The following is an 18,491-nucleotide window of genomic DNA, read 5'->3' as shown; positions in this document are numbered from 1 at the left end:
CAAGAGTATAGAGTAGAAGGCTGTTTGTACACTTGCACTTACCCAAGAGTCAAATCCATATTTCAGGATTCAAACTCTTGACGCAGCAGCTTCAAACAAAGTTGAATTTCTCCACCCTCCCTTTTTATCACATGGAGTTGTGTCCTCTTGGAACACGCCTTTAATTAGCTTGGGGTCTTGTTGCCCGACCTCTACGACGTGAAGGTCACTCGACGCGACGATGCCAATATCATCTTCTGTGCCCACTTCAGGACAAGCAAAAAATCCAGTCCACAGACCCGAAGCTTCTCATTTCCATTTCCTCTCTCCAAATGAATCTAACTGAGAGAAGAAATGCAATATTCCTCTCTCCCACCATTTCAATTTTCATTCTCATCATAATTTCATTGGCACCGTATTCCACTCTCAGCATCAGATTCCCAGATCAGATCTCCGAAATTCCAAAGGAGCCATCCAATCGGCCCTTGAAGACAGTCATTTTCGCCCTTGGCAGCTTCTGGAGGTCGGAGGCCCTTTTTGGATGCTTGGACGGCGTCGTACGAACCACCGCCGGTTATGCCGGCGGATCAAAATTGAATCCGGAGTACCGAAGCTTGGGAGATCACGCCGAGAGTGTGCAGGTTACTCATCTTATTTTACTTGTATCTGCGTAATAACCTGTGAATCTGTTCTTTGTTTGCTATATATATTTATTGTGTATTTTATTTTAATTTCTCAAGAAGAAAATTATATATTTCATTAATTTGCTGCAAAATTGTAGCTATTTATAAATTGGTAAAATAAACGCTAACTAGTATTTATCATGACTAAGAGTGGTTTTTGTGGCTAAGTTTCTTATTTCAATTAAAAATGCTGAATGAGAATGCGAGTTGGTGTGTAGTTCTGAGAACAGTAAATGCTGGATAAATTAGTGCAGAAATTATATTCTATTAACAAAAACACTAGCATGCAAATGCAAATAAAGTAATGACTTACCAAAACAATGATATGTGCATAATAATGAACAAAATCACTACTTAGTCAAGCAGAGAGAATGCATAAATTAGAAGGAGATTGTTGTCGATTTTATCCCACAAATGGACGGATCGTAACAAGTGATAATGTGAACCTTTTGAGTCCGAATTATCGTTCTCACGAGGACTATTTTCTAGCACTTAATTCAAATTTTTTTCTTTTAACTACTATTTGATGGAAACAGATTAAAAGTTGTAAGATTCGAATGATTTGAATTTTAATCTAAATTCTAGAAAATAAATGAATGCTGACACAATTTTATTTATTTATTTATTTATTTTTGTTTTTTTTTTTTGTAAAATCCAATAATTAAAGGACGTTATGGTAGAATAATTTCACCCATTGATCACCTTTACATCTCAAATTAAGACTCAATTCTAATGTAGTATTTGGTCGAATTCTCCTATTGTATTCAATTTACCCCTCTCGTGTTCTCATTGAGCCTATTCAACTAATTAAATTCCATATTTATGCAAATTTAACTTAGTTAAATGATTTCTTCGTCCTAGGAATTCAATTATGACCTCAATAAATGACATATATATCTCTACTCGTTATATCAATGTAATAGATTTTACTACATGGTCTAAATCCTAAACTCATATCTCTATTCGTAAAGAATTCACAAAATTCATCAAATTATTGATCAGGTAATTTGATGCAATCAATCCATAGCAAAAATCAACACATTGAAGAATTAAAAATCAAGAATATTAATAAGAAGATATAAAGGATCTCAAGTGGGTTACATTATTCACCCTAATAGTGGATTTAGTTACGCATAATAAAAGAAAAACAACAACAAATTGTCTTAGAATACATCACCGGATTTTGAATAAGAGTATGTAGAAGAAAAAGTGGATCTTGCACCAAGAGTTCCTCCTTCCAATTTATGCTTCATACGATGAATTTGACGTTTTCTTTTTCCTTTAAATCTCTCCCCCTTTATTTCAATAAGTGTTCTTGCCTCTAGAATATGTGTAGAACCCCTTTAAAGTGTGAGAAATCTCGTATTTATAGGTTCCTTACCGTGTTGGAAGAATAGGTTTTCATATGGATTCAAAAACGGGCCGAATTGTACCCTAATGCATCTGGGATGTGGCGCTACGGCGCCTGGAATGCGGCGTCGTAGTGCTGCGTCATAAAATCGCTGCAGCACCACCTCTCTGAATGTCCAGGTGCCACTTTTCGAACAGACAACACGTACCTCTTTCAGTATTTTTAGCATAATTTTCTCTCTCGATATCCAATTGAGGCGATTCAAGATGTGTTGGAAAGCTCTCTCAAAGGGCTACAACTTTGCTTCAGACGTAATTCTCCGATTCGATCATTTTCTATGTAAAAAACGGGTCTTAATGTGAGCCCGAAATTCCGGAGCATAGCTTTTCGGTTGGAAATTGATTTGTGATCATATTTTGCCTAAATTTGATCTCTTTGACATCTTTCTTCATCCAATTGACTCCCAACGCTTTTGAATCTTCATCTTGAGGTTCGACACAACTTTTGAATATTTGCACTTTAGTCCCCGAACTTTAGATTTTATACAATTTAGCTCTTTTCTCCAATTTTGCCTATTTTTGCTTCTTTCCTTCAAATCCTTTTCCTTCATAAAATTTTACCTATTAAACATAAAATACAAACATTTAGGATATAATTTGTCGAAAGAACCATCAAATATCGCTATTTAAGGTACCGAATAAGTGCATAAAATACAATTATCAAATACCCCCAAACTTAAACATTTGTTTGTGCTCAAACAAAACTATAAACTAAATAGCAGTAAACGCACAATTATGCAAAAATATTTGGTTGGACAATCTAGCTTTTCACATGAGGATTTAAGATTTAAGTGTTAATTCCGCAAACATACTTCAAAGTTACAACACCAAACTAATATTCACTCTTTCAATGCAAAATCGACGTGTGTGCATGAAGAATAAAGTAGATATTAATGAATTCACAAGTTGTTCCAATTCCCGACCTTAATGGTCATATATGTCCACTCATCATTCGTAAGATTCACACACCCCCAAACTTGTTCTTTTTCACTCCTTTCCAATGTGTAATCTAAAGTTGAATATTTCATTATTATCCTCACCCTCTCGAGTTTAGGTGGACGTTACTAGTTGCAAGTCAACACTTCAATGAACAGGGATTCTGCAATTATTTGATTGCTTCGACCGCCACAACTCGACTAGCTAATTATCCTTCATTGAAAGTCAGATTCCCTCAAATAAGTGTTGGGCTTAACCAATGTATTTAATGCTATTGCTCTTTTCATGCACTTGCTGTTTCTGATTTTCACAATTATTTATTTATTTATTTATTTTTTTGCATTCTCTCCATTAAGCTTTCTAGATGACCCGTGTAGTAGGTTTTAGGTCGATGACTCCCAAATCAAATGATTTTAGGGCACCAGATTTTAAACACCCTTACAGGCTACTGACCTGAGTAAAAAAGGCTTCGAAGAGAACCAATTTTTGTTTCAAGTGCAGTTTCATCTTTTATTACCTTCTAAATGACCCCTGTAGCGAGTTTTAGGCCGATGACTCCCAAGTTAGACAACTTCAGGACACCATGTTTTAAGATATCCTTACAGGCTTAATTACTTGAGTCATGAAGATTTCAAAGAGAAGTTTTTAGATTTCAAATGTATATGCCTTGATTAGTGCAATGCCCATTTTACACATTTATTCAAACAAATTGACCTCCAACTTAAGATTTTCGCCTCATTTTATCATGTTAATTTAAGACAATCAACACATAAATTTTCACACCTGGAATCTACATTCACATCCGCATTTTTCTACAACTGTAAAATCACCCCCAAACTGTGCTAAATTTGGTCTAAAGATAGATAATTTATTATGGTTTAGGTAAAGCATATATGTCTAATTAAATCAACCTATATAACAAATGAATCAACTCGTTTCACCATAGTGTCAGACTCAATTCTTGTGCACGTATAATATCAAGTTTTGCAAGGTTGAGCTTCAATTAATCTAGCATGTATTCTATCCACAGCTCATAAACCAACACCAAATCTCAAAGTAAAACGTAATTGTAAGCCAAACTATCCAACTCACACAAAAATTTTAGGTAGGCAATAAGGCAATTAATAATAATACACTCCCCCAAATTTAAACTAAACATTGTCCTCAATGTGAAATTTAAAGGAAAATGAGGAGGCTTCTCTGAAATGTCCGTATTGCCTATAATGTTGTGGTGCCTTGGTGTTGCATTTGATCGATTATTCTTCCACATTCTCCCTCAAACTTGAGATTTATCCCATTTTCTCCATGTCTATGGTGGTTTGAGTATTCCACGACGTCATATTTCTGAAAAATCTAATTTGAAAAATTTAAACTCATGTAACAAGAGTTACTTAGCTCAAACTTCTAATAACCACTTAATTACTTAAAGACCTATGGGTAAAAAGGGGAATGAGTGATGATTCCTGAATAAACTATAAATTAAATTATCCTGGAACTTTGAAAACAAAACAAAATAAAATAAAATAAAAGTTTGGGTTACCTCCCAAGAAGCGCTTCTTTTAAATCATTGACTTGTGCAACTGATTTATCATGGTGGCTCAAACCAAGTTATTCCATTATTGTACTTTGTGCAATTTTCATTCATGCAGCCCTTTTTTGCTCTCCAGATTTTGATTTGTCTATTCTCATCTCTACCAAGAAGTTCCCCATGATTTGGTTTTTTGTTCTGACAGCTTCGTTGATCAAGTGGCTCTTCTTCATCAATTCTACAACAATCATTTTTATTGGGAGGTTTCTCATATTGGGTGTAAATATTGAATATCTCCTGCTTGTCCTCCACCTCAAGATTAGTTCTCCCTTCTCCATATCAATAAGGGTTCGTCCCGTTGCTAAAAATGGTTGACCCAATATAAGTGGAATGTCTTGATCTTCTGGTATGTCTAATACAATGAAATCCACATGAAATATTAAATTTTCTATTTTTACGAGCACATCCTCAACTTTGCCACGTGGCCTTGCGATTGTTCTATCAGCTAGTTGTAGCGTTATTGATGTTGAGTTGACTTCACCTAGTCCCAATTTCCTGTAAGTAGAATACGACATTAGATTGATACTAGCACTAGTGTCACACAATACATTAATTGAACAAGAATTTCCAATTGAAATTGTTAAAGTAAAACTCCTTGGATCTTTCAATTTAAGAGGCAATTTTCTCTGGACTCTTGCACTACTTTCCTCAGTTAATGTCACAGTTTCAAACTCCGGAAGCTTTCTTTTCTTTGTCAACATCTCTTTCAAAAATTTCGTATAGCTTGGAATTTTTAGTATCGCATCAATGAACGGAACATTGATCTGGAACTTCTTGAGAACATCGAGGAATTTTTCATAATTTGTGTCTTGTTTGTTCTTCTTGAGCTTTTGAGGAAAGGGATTGGGCGACATGTAAGCTTTGTCTAGACTTGATGTTTTGACAGCTGATGTTTCTGTACTTTCTTCATTTTCAGTTGCGTTTGGTGCAAATTTTTCTACCCTTGTAGCTTCATCAATCACTTCTTGGTCATATTTTCTTTAGGTCTCTCTGTAGAGATCTCTGGTGATTGTACCTCACTCTTTGTATTTATGACTTGAATATTTTGCTTCATTGATTTCTTTCAAAGTTTTTGGGGAAATGGAAGTGGAGGTACATATGCTTTAACTTTCATGGGGACCCTGGGTAGATCGTTCTCCACTATTTTAATTGCCATTACCTGTTCCTTATGATTTATCATTGTATTGCCTGACAAAATCCCTTGTGGACGTTCTGCAAGTTGTTGCGCTAGCTGACCAATTTGTGTCTCTAGTTTCTTGATAGATGCCTGCTGATTTTGAAAATTCGTGTCAATTTGCTGGAACATCTTGTCCGCCTGCACATATTGTTGAAACATCTCCCCCAAACTTGGTCTTCTTTCTTGCTGGAAATTGTTCCCATATGAGTTGACATTATGGGAGCTATTTTGAATAAATTTTACTTGTTCCTCTGAAGAGATGAGCATCATGCAGCTCTCTGTAGCGTGATTTCTCCCACAATTCTCACATGTTGAACTGGCCATCATTGCATTTGCTCCATGTGTTTGCAATTTTACAAGTAACTCTATCTGTTTTGTTAAAACTGCTAACTGTGCATTAGCAGATGTTCTGCCGTCTAATTCATGCATTCCTGCTATCTTTGGTGGTACCACTCTTTCTAATGAGAACATTGAATGTGTGGTGACAATTAACTCAAATAGGTCTATGGTTTGGTGCACTGATTTCCCTATGATTGATCCACTAGCAGAGGCATCAACTTGAGATTTTGACAGTGGTGCAAGTCCGGTGTAGACTTACTGCACTTGGTTTTCTAGAGTGATTCCATGATTTGAACATTTTCTCATCAGCTCATTAAACCTATTCTATGCCTCGTGGTAACTTTCTCCTTCTCTCTATTGAAACGTTTGAATCTCCAATCTGATTTAGCTTCTCTCGCAGGTGGGAAAAATTTATTGTAGAATTTCCTAATTAGTTCTTCCCATGTAGTAATGCTGGTGTGAGGCTCTGCATCTAACCACTCTAATGCAGCATTTCTCAATGTAAATGAGAATAGTCGTAGTTTAATAGCATCTTCATTGACCACTGGAGTATGAAAGTTTTGACAGTTTCTGAGAAATTTAGAGATATGCGTGTTTAGATTCTCATGAGACAGCTCGTAGAACTGTAGGGTGTTGCTCATCAAATTGATCAAATCTGGCCTGATCTGAAAATTATTCACCCCAAAATCTGGTACACAATACTGGAGCGCGTGAGTGCTGCTATAGGTGTTAAGAACATTGATACTGGCAAATCACCTTCATTTATTTCCCCTCGCTCATGCTGCTATTCCGGTGGTGCCATCACTCTTACGGCCATTTGTCCAATCGGCTGAATAGGGATCGGGATTTGTTGATTGTCAGCCATTTGATGTTGCTGTTTTTGTTTGTGTTCTTTGCGTCTTAGTCTGAAGGTACGTTCTATCTCCGAATCAAACGGTTCAAGATTGTCGTCTTTGGCACGGAGCATACAACGAGCACAATTTTCTGTAAATGAAAGAGAAATAAACAAACTAAATAACAGTTAAAATAAAATAAAATAAATAAATTAACGCTAAAAGAAATAGTTCCCCGCAACGGCGTCAAAAACTTGTTGTCGATTTTATCCCGCAAGTAGACGGATCGTAACAAGTAGTAAGGTGGACATTTTGAGTCCGAATTATCGTTCCCACGAGAACTATTTTCTAGCTCTTAATTCAAATTTTTTTTCGTTAACTACTATTTGATGGAAACAGATTAAAAGTTGTAAGATTCAAATGATTTGAATTTTAATCTAAACTTCAGAAAATAAATGAATGCTCACACATTTTTTTTTTTTTTGGTAAAATCAAATTATTAAAGGACATTAGGGCAGAATAATTTCACCCATTGATCACCTTTACATCTCAAATTAAGACTCAATTCTAATGTAGTGTTCGGTCCAATTCTCCTGTTGTATTCAATTTACCCTTCTCGAATTCTCATTGAACCTATTCAACTAATTAAATTTCATATCTATGCAAATTTAACTTAGTTAAACGATTTCTTCGTCCTAGGAATTCAATTATGACCGCAATAAATAGCATAGGTATCTCTACTCGTTATACCAATGTAATGAATTTTACTATATGGTCTAAATCCTAAAATCATATCTCTATTCGTAAAGAGTTCACAAAATTCATCAAATTATTGATCAGGTAATTTTATGCAATCAATCCATAGCAAAAATTAACACATGGAAGAATTAAAAACCAAGAATCTTAATAAGAAGATATAAATGATCTCAAATGGGTTATACTATTCACCCTAACAATAGATTTAGCTACGCATAATAAAAAAAAAAACAAATTGTCTTAGAATACATCATCGGATTTTGAATAAGAGTATGTAGAAAAAAAAGTGGATTTTGCACCAAGAGTTCCTCCTTCCAATTTATACTTCACACGATGAATTTGACGGTCTTTTTCCTTTAAATCTCGCCCCCTTTATTTCAATAAGTGTTCTTGCTTCTAGAATATGTGTAGAACCCCTTTAAAGTGTGAGAAATCTCGAATTTATAGGTTCCTTGCCGTGTTGGAAGAATAGAGTTTTCATATGGACTTAAAAAGGGGCCGAAATTGCGCCCTAACGCATCTGGGATACGGCGCCGCAGCGCTTGGAATGTGGCGTCGTAGCGCCATGTCAAAAAAAGCGCCACCTCTTTGAATCTCCTGGCGCCTCGGTGCCACTTTTCGAACAGACAGCACGCACCTCTTTCAATATTTTTAACATAACTTTCTCTCCCGATATCCAATTGAGGCGATACAAGATGCGTTGGAAAGCTCTCTCAAAGGGCTGCGACTTTACTTCAAATATAATTCTCCGATTCGATCGTTTTCTATGTCAAAAACGGGTCTTAAAATGAACCTGAAATTCCGGAGCATAGCTTTTCGGTTGGAAATTGATTTGTGATCATATTTTGCATAAATTTGATCCCTTTGACATCTTTCTTCTTCCAATTGACTCCCAACGCTCTTGAATTTGCATCTTGAGGTTCGACACAACTTTTGAATATTTGCACTTTAGTCCCCGAACTTTGAATTTCATACAATTGAGCTCTTTTATCCAATTTTACATACTTTTGCTTCTTTCCTTCAAATCCTTTTCCTTCATAAAATTTTACCTATTAAACATAAAATACAAACATTTAGGATTTAATTTGTCGAAAGAACCATCAAATATTGCTATTTAAGATACCGAATAAGTGTATAAAATACAATTATCGGAGATGAAATGAAACGAGGTATTAAATTCTTTAAGATGGATTTCGTCCCTTGCGCTGGTGCTAACATGATCAAATGGACCTTCGTTTTCAAAGATACAACGCTTCTTCCAAAATTAATATAACACAATATTAATTTTATTGGGCGAACCAACACTTGACTGTACTTTTCTAGAATGAAAAATATTGAATACTAAATATTGAACACAAAACTCAAAAATAATATGAAAATCATTTTAACAGAATTTGAAGAAAGAAAGAATTAAAAATCAATTAGGGAGTCCTATTTATAGATTTTCATGTGTCCCTTCCTAACGGCTGTATTTATTGACAAAATTAATTTTAACCATTAGATTGGACAATTTCATATTTAATGGTGTAGATTGCACCTCATCAAAGGTCACACCCCTTTTGAAACAACACAACTCTTTGATATGCACCACTTGCAATTGAAGAGTCGCGACTAATCATCGCACCAATTGGAGATTTTTCAAATTCATACCTATAAACATCCCATAAATTTCAACAATTCTGCACATAAATGGAAGAAATCAACTCAAAATAAAGAAGACGAAGAAGAGTACAACTAAAGTATAATGCATCAAGATCGATGGCTATCGCTTTGAACTCATCGGACTCACTTGGCTAATCAATGAACGCAATGTTTTGAACTGTTGACCGTTATTTTAAACCTAGATAATAGACCGAACACATTATCTTTCATATCAAATTTTGGTTATTTATTTCGTTCTAATGAACCTTTTTGGTTCTGCAAGTGCACTCGAGAATTCACCTAAGTAAAATTCTCGTAGAATCAGCCAAGTTTGCACTGACATAGGTGATATTCTATAAAGAGTACCCTACCATCCACATGGACTATTTAAAAGATATAATCATCACTAAAAGCCTAGTTTATCCTGATAATCTTTTTGTAGGTAGAATTAATTTGCATTATAGAAATGGGGAGGAGTTAAAACTCTGAAGTGCTTCTTATCGAGTCAATCTTTTCTAGTTTTCCTATTGAACCTAGTTCGTAGGATATCCAGTTGCCAGGTTAGGTTTCCATTAAGCTGACCCATTAGTTTAGGCTTTACACACATTTCTCGATGTGTAGTTTATTCACTCTCTGGATAACCCATTGCTAAACGGATCTGATAGGTTATTCTTTGATCAAATAATCAGTATTGTTCCGTTTGAGAGTAATTGCCGAATGTTATTGTCAACAATATATGTCGAGACTTACCATTACATATGACATTCTGTACCATTCCATTTGGAGCTAGCTATCTCGATCAAATGATATAACATGTGCAAATTGTCATCAATTTGAAAATCCTTCCATAATCTTTGAAGTCATCATGCTTCATTCTAGTTTTATCAGAAGTTATAATTTCTTTCAATTCACAAGTTGTTTGGAGGATTTCCACGAAATAACTACACTTAATAGTAATACAAATTTACTAATAGATCATGAATCCTTGTATTAGATATCCAATTTCAACATCATATGCATTTATGTCTAACAAGTTATTCACTATAGTATAAGTTATGATTTCAAATATTCTCAAATATCTCTATATTCTAATTTGGGAAAAAAAAAAGAAAAAAAAAAGAGCCACTCCCACAAATCTTGGGATATATCGAACTTAAATTGAGAATGTTATGCAAACAATAATCATACTCCAATAATTCTGGATAGGACTTTGCTTAACAACATAATATTCATATCTTTATATAAAATTCGATTATATTGTCCACTGAATAAACAATTTTATTCCATCTCTAGCCAATATATAAATTGACTAGGAATATTAATGTCTCACAAAAGATTATCTACTTCCATACACAAGAATATTGCAGTCCTGTTTAGTATCGTCGTTGACCTAACTTTAAGTCTTTAATTAGGCATACACATGTCCACATTCATCACATAGACCCAACTTAGATCACGAGTCGCTCTACGTTGTGATGGTCACAAAACAAGGCTCGTTGAAAGAACAATGCGTGCAAAATACACAATCATTCTACACTTCAGTAAGTCATGATTTGCTCATTATTATGCATGTACTATGGTTTCGGTAAGTCGTTACTGTATTCGTATTTGCATGCACATGCTTTTGTTAATAGAATATAATTCATTCACTAATTTATCAAACAATTTTGAGACAAATTTCTTCCCTTGCACTGTTGCTAATAGGATTAAATGGATGTCCATCTCCGAAGATACAATGCTTTTTCCAAATTTAATATAGCATAATATTAATTTTGTCAGGCGAACTAACGCTTGATTTTACTTTTCTAAAATTGAAGGTATCAAATACTAAATATCAAACACGAACCTCAGAAATAACATATAAATCATTTTGACAAAATTTGGAGAAAGAAAGAATTAGAAATCAATTATATAGGATTGATTTGGAGTGAAGAAAATGGAATTAGGAGGTCCTATTTATAGATTTTCACTTGTCTCTTTCTAACAGTCACATCTATTGGCAAAATTAACTTTAACCATTAGATCATTTCATATTTAATGGTGTAGATTGCACCTTGTCAAAAGGTCAAACCTATTTCGAAACAACTTAACTCTTTGATATGAACCATTTGCAATTGAAGAGTTGCGACTAGTCATATCACCAATTGGATACTTTTCCAATTCACACCTATAAATATCCCAAAAATTCAAACAGTAATTTCTTGTCGAATGAATTTCGAGTGTGAATTGTGTGATTTTTTAACAAAGAGGAAATGCAGTGTGTTTATATTTTGAAGGAAAATATAAGACGATTTTCTACACATTAAGGTAAGTAAAGAATATCAGAAACTTGGTCTTTCCGTATTTTCTATGTTGCTGCTGCACTATGTAATCAATGGTTAAATTACGAAGTTTTATATCTTTAGGTGACAAAAACATAATTTATGAAGGAATAGTTAATTCTCTTATCCACCTTCATAAATATTCCTTGTCATCATGTACTTTGCTACTTGATTCTTGAAATGTTCATAAAAATCCCCACTGGTTGACTTGGTGTAAGTATTAAATTGGAAATACTTCCATTTAAGTTTGAATTGATTTCGTGATTTTGTTTTAGGTCCCTGCCCAATACCATCCGAAACTTATTCTTGTTGATATATTGACAATATATAATTTAAATAAAAGTGTTCTATAATAAGTTAAACATTTTAGATAAGATGGTTTAACCATAGGGAGAAGTCATGAGTTCAAGTTCTCATGCTATTCAACTATAAAATTTATTTATGTGTAAGGCTTTGATCAATTAATTTCACTTGCACATGAAGAATTGGGAGTATTGAGTACATATTTTAAATAAATAATTTGGTTACTTCGATAGCAATTTAAACTTTTAGATGAGGTGATTCGACAATGCTTTTTTTGTCCACAAATTATAAATGGTACATATCTTGTTAGGTCAGGAAAAGGGGATGGGATCAAGAAGAGTTTCACTTTTGTCTCTGGCCGACTTGAGGGTTTGTCTTATTGGCATTGAAAATCTGCTGCAGAAGCACGTAGAAACATGGCTTTAAAGATAGTTTATTCGATGTTCCAAATAAGAATATCTTAGCCAAACTTAGAATATGTTTAGATTCAATTAATATTATTTTATTAAAATTTTGGGCATGCTCGCATTTAATTAAGTTAAATCAGTTTTCCAAAATTAGTAGCACTAGAGACCCTAAAAAATTTACTAACATGCAGTTACAAGTAAATAATCTCTACTGCTTGGTCGTGGACCTTAGGACCCATAACACAAACCTAGTTGCTGAAAGATTTTATGAACATGCAAGTACATGTTCCTATTCACCAAATACTTATTAATCATGTGTCAACTTCAATATAGAAATATGGTTGTACTCTATTATATGAAAACTGCACTGACTTAATATAGTTATTTTACTCTGTCCTTGACCTTTTAATTATTATGCATTGCCCTATAAACCTCCATCCATAATCTAAAGTAGAAAATATTAACTTCAATGATTACGTGTTGACATTCCAGTGTTTGTGTCAAAACCATTAGATTAATGATCGAATTATTATGTACATAGATTTCACGATCACATTCTTTAAACACTTTTAAGAGGATATTATGTCTGCCCATGAGATATGTTGGGTGATATATCAAGGATTCCATTGATATCTCAAAGCAACTAATTATATATTGGATTGCATTTAAAGGATAATAAATCTCGTTTGATTTTTCTTTTTGTTAACACATGTATTTCTTATTTTAGGACACATTCCTAACAAAATGATACATCTACTTACCATGAATTTATGAACAAAGACCCAAGTTGGATAGTTCCCATTTTCAAATACACACCCATCATCAACTAGGTAAGAGAAATAATAGTTTCATCCTATATTTTGTTGAAGTACTGTAAGAAAGGGATGCTAAGGCCCTATTTGTTTTCCATTAATGTAAGAATGAGAATGAAAAATATAACTGTTACAGACCCCACACAAAAGATAGAAATTCAAATATGATGGCTTAATGTGATGGATAATGGTTATATTTTTCATTTTAATGACCAAATAATGGGAAACAAAGAGGGGCTAAATTTATTTAAGTCAAGACCATATCAAGACATGCAAGATGCTTGGCCTGCTTGGCTGCTTGTCCCTGTATAAATCACCCAGTGGTCATTACATCTGGAAAGTACATGTACATGCGCTTGGCTCTTCCATTCCTCAATAAATTTTCTATAGCTTGATTGCCATTTCTTCTGGAACTGTGTGAAGCTTCCAATGCAATTTCCTAGATAGCTTGTGAGTAACATCTATAAGTGGATGTTTCACTTCAAGTTTGAATTGAACAAAAACACATTTGGAGACTGATGAGACTCTACACTGCAAAATTTTAATTGTAAGCAGCTGTGTTGTGTTCTTCCTTCCCTCTATAGAAAAGCCAAATATATGATTTTATCTTATTCTTAAATGTTTTCTTAATATATATTGGAGCGGATTTTCAAGTGCATTGATCTTTATTTTACAATAAGAACTTTACAAGTAATTTCTCATGCCTTGTCTAGTATATGTTTTTTCCTGAGTTCTCATGAATTCTTTGTTATTGCATGGTCTACTCAGCGGCGTACGTAAGGAATTTACACACCTATTTCCTGCAACCGAAAAATAACCAGATGCATTTTATTATCTAGTGTAAACATTAGTCTTAATTGGGCTTCTACAAGTCACACAACATGACAGGATTGAGGGTCCTCTCGTGGAGCTTTCTTATTTTTGTATTTGTAATAAACCCTTGTTTAATTTTGAAGCACTTAAAGAGTTAATAAATGCAAAAACTGCAAAGGTGCTTGGCCTACCTTTTAGTGCAAAGCACAGAATGTGAGGTAAGCACATTGAGGTGAAACACAGAATGTCTATAAATGCATAGATTTTGACAAATTCAGTAGATAACAATCTCCTAGATCAACCAAAGATAATTTTAGGAATTATATCATGCTAAAAATTGAATCCTATAAAAAATGATATTAAAATGTGTGGATCAGTTGAAGCATGCTTTCTTATTGCTTTAGTTTTTAGGTCTCGATCTCATATAAGCACACACTTCATTGCAGTCTGGCACCTCGAACAGAGAAAAGCTCAAGAAATGTGCCTAATCACATTGCGTCTTATTAAAATTCTAACAGCTAGTAAGAACTTAAAAAAATTAGGGTACTTTGAGTGGTCAATGCATTAAAAATTGTAAAGAAGGTTACTATTTTCTTCAACACGAACGATTTGTAAATTACTATTTTCTTGAAAATAAACGATTTGTAAAAGCTTAGCTATTATTCTTCACAGAAGAGACATATCAGAGTATGCAGGTAGATGTGACCTATGTCATCTGAGGCGATTACCATTCTCTGATAATTTGATGGTGTAGCTGAACATGCATTACACAAGTCTAGTTGGCCTCTGTCTGCCAGGCTGTCATCAGTGTCTGTGGAAGAACTGGAATAGGCTGCCCTCGATTCAGAATCATTTCCTGTTTATAAATGTGGACATAATTATTTGAATGCCTTTGTTGCCTACAATAGAAGCTGTGCCCACCTCATCACTCTATTTGGCCTGAACAAATAGCTGATAGCCAGAGTTGCATGAATTATTGCAGCAGTGAACTGATGTGTAACCTAAAATTTCTTGTGAGGATATAGTCTCTAAGTTATGTTCTTGTAGGATATCGATTTTTCCCTGCAAATGTGTTTCAGACATTGTTAAGCATATATAATATGATGTAGTCTCATTTTGTTATGCAGATTGAATATGATCCCAGGAGTATTAGTTTCAGACAACTATTGGAGGTATTCTGGACTAGTCATGACTCTAGGCAAGTATTTGGGCAAGGGCCCGATGTGGGGAATCAATACAGGTGCTGGTTATCTACTGTAGTTCTTGAATTAAAGTGCACGCATACTCAAAATGAAAGCTGAAATTCACGCTTACAAAGTCTATCATTTCACATGGATTAGGTCTATAATATTTACTAATGGAACTGAAGAGTATAGTTTGGCTGCACAGAGTAAAGAAAGGGAGCAAACAAGGTCAAAGATGAGTGTGGTGACAACACAAATTCAACAGCTGGGAACATTTTATCCTGCAGAGCCCGAACATCAGGTTTAGTATCCCTTATAACTTCATTGAAACATCTTACAACAATTATAGTCATGATTTTCAATGGATTGGTATTACTGTAAAAGAGATAAATGTTGGCTTTTTATGTGATGAAGTGATTCGTATATATCATATCAGAAGTTCTTCCTGCTCCTTATCTGAAAGCTTACTCTAAGCATGCTATTCATTAATGTGGCACTTGCCATATTATTTGGTATTCAGACTATGATGCATTTCTACTTGCAAGAACCAACCCAAACCAGCTGTTTTTGTGTGGCACTGGTTTCGAGAAAAAGACCCTCCCCCCGTCCCTACCCTCGAGGGTCAATTATCTTACTATACTTTAGGATAATGATGAACAAGTGACAAACTCTTTTATATTGATCTCCAGAAATTTGAGCTCAAACGGAATCCATTCCTTCTTCAGTTGATTGGTGGGAACTTGTCTGCAGAAGAGCTCGAGAGATCTAGCCTTGCAGCAAAACTTAATGGATATGCAGCTGAGCTTTGCCCACCAAGAATGCAAAGGCATATTGATGCTAAGATCAATGACATTTTAAGGAAAGGTTGGCCCATTCTAAGAGAGGTGTAATTTGACATTTTGCATGTTCAACTTTGATACAATATCCAATTCAGGCTCATTTTTGTGCATTAATTCACACCAATATCTGAAATCTCACAATAGCCTCCCCGTTGGCTTAATTGGCTGAAGATTGGCCCGTCTGAAACCGAGCTTTCTTGATGGGGTCATGGACGTGTTATTTCTTGTACAATATTCAAAATTGAACTGAAGCCGATGTCACTGGAACTTGTTTTCTGTCAAAAAATAACCCTTGGGAATTTCTTATGTACAATGTTAACTCTTTTGTTATGCAGTAATGCTGGGTTCATACCATGGATAAAATTTTAGCTTTTCTTTCTTCATTAATACTTTTCAATACGGATTTTAAAATTAATTACTATGAAATATTTTAATTTATCAGTTCAATATTTAAAATATGGGTTCAAGTGTTCCAAATTTATCAATAGATTCTATTCCCAATCAATCCGTTTACACGGAATGCTAATCGGTCACTTATTTGGCAAGGGGAACATTACATCTTTTGATATATCATATTTTTCAAATTACAATATATAAGATATGCAGATTGAACATGTATAACATGCGAGCTCCACGAAATTGTATCTCATACTAAGAAATTTAAAAAAAATAATAATAATAAAATTCAGGACCACCCAAGAAGACATTGTGATACATGACATAGCAGAAAGATCCTCAGAATTGCATTTATCAAAATTATACATAAAACCAAACGAAACATTAGTCCCAACTTGTACATTCACACGAGAATAAGAAGAAGAATATCTCCAACGACTTTCACATAGTATTAGTATCCCAAATCTGTCGCGTGCAGAGACATTAGCACAATTGTATAATGGAACGCTAAATCTTGGAAAATTATTGATTTCTTCCATTTTTCTAAATCAATCAAACAACTTAAATAGTTGGTGACTTGTGATATTTAAACACCACTTGTTAAGTCATATGAATATCAAACAATTTTGTTATTATTGAGCAATGAATGTAGATGAAATTTCGTTGGGATGCTAAATTTGGAACAATATATGGTTCAAGAATAAATTTAGAGAATGTATATCAATTTAAACATCGATACGATCTTGTTGAATAGTATTAGCACTAGCAACACATGATACTGTTGGCATATTATTTCCTATGAATGGCCTTTATATTTAGTTAACAATTGTTATATAAGCTATCTACTATTTAAGTAGGGAAAAAACCATATATACTCGTTAAAATAAAAACAATTCATTATCTACTAAAATAAGATTTATATTCTTTATTGAGTAATGTTATTCATAGTCGCTCATTGCGATAGCCGTTTTACGTGACATCCTACAAGACGATTTGTGATTTGATGTATAAATTTGGTAGTTTTTTCTTACTACATATATCAAATCATTTACTATCACATGCGTACCACGTAGGGCAACCGTGTTAATGAATGACTACAAATAGCATTATATTTTTCTTTATTTACTGACTCTCGTATAAAAAGACACCCATAATACTGTTGCTAAAACTTTTCCATTTTGTGATTATGTAATTGAAATTATAGAGACCTCACAACACGCTGGGCATTAAATAATAGTGCAATTGAATGGGGATTTCAAAACCAGTTTCTTTTGTATCCAAAGAATGTATAGTTTGTAATTATCCCTGCACCGTTCATCTGTGAGATAAAAAAATGTAAAATAACTTATTTTTCAATCATATTTTTAAAAAATTACATATGCAAAAATGTGGCAAAATATTTTTTTCCTCATTTTAATGCCCACGATATATATAAAGACACACACACACACTAATTGAAACAATCATCAAAGACAAGATTTATTAATTAATAGAATATTGAAGATAAAAATTAGATGAAAAAGTCATATAGACAAAAGTCTTACAATGAGCAAAGATTGAGGATTTTAAGTGATTAAATGTGGTGCTACCAATAAAATTTGTGGTATGAATATAGTTACACTTTGTGAATTGGAATAAAGTGCTCTCGTTTGGCCCCAAATTTTAATGTTTGGAATTTTTATTTTTTTTTTTTTTTTTTTTTTTTTTTTTTGAAGGAGGGCGGTACCTCCGTTAGTTTTATTTATATGCCCTCATGGAATATATGTACGTGTTCATAACATACAACACATCTATCTTTGGTCTACTCATGCCTTCTAGTTGCAAGTTTATGGACCTTTTTGCGATGATATCAACTGAATAAAGGATGTATGTGAGGATGGTTGGTCCAAAAATAAAGAATGAGGTAGGTGGAAACATGGCCTCGGTTAGGATTTCGAATGATAACTTCCTACTTTTCTACTTGTAGTAAGGACCCTCACATCACAATGTATGCACTACGTATAGATGTTACGATGTATATGCTATATGATGTAACATGCTTATGTGACTTGGAATGCTGCATTGATGTGATGTG

General features: G+C 33.9%; 1 protein-coding gene across 1 annotated transcript; it reads left to right on the top strand.

Moving 5' to 3' along the window:
• The first annotated feature begins 216 nt into the window (after positions 1 to 216).
• LOC111408917 (peptide methionine sulfoxide reductase A5) lies at positions 217 to 16,329 on the top strand. Its single transcript, XM_023038767.1, has 4 exons — positions 217 to 620; positions 15,126 to 15,238; positions 15,339 to 15,483; positions 15,872 to 16,329. Exons 1-4 carry the CDS (start codon positions 312 to 314, stop codon positions 16,070 to 16,072), a joined length of 768 nt encoding a protein of 255 aa, XP_022894535.1. The 5' UTR covers positions 217 to 311; the 3' UTR covers positions 16,073 to 16,329.
• Positions 16,330 to 18,491: the final 2,162 nt, after the last annotated feature.

Source organism: Olea europaea, chromosome 2 (genome assembly GCF_002742605.1).
Source record: "Olea europaea var. sylvestris chromosome 2, O_europaea_v1, whole genome shotgun sequence".
NCBI lineage: Eukaryota > Viridiplantae > Streptophyta > Magnoliopsida > Lamiales > Oleaceae > Olea > Olea europaea.
This window is presented reverse-complemented; position numbering and strand designations above follow the sequence as displayed.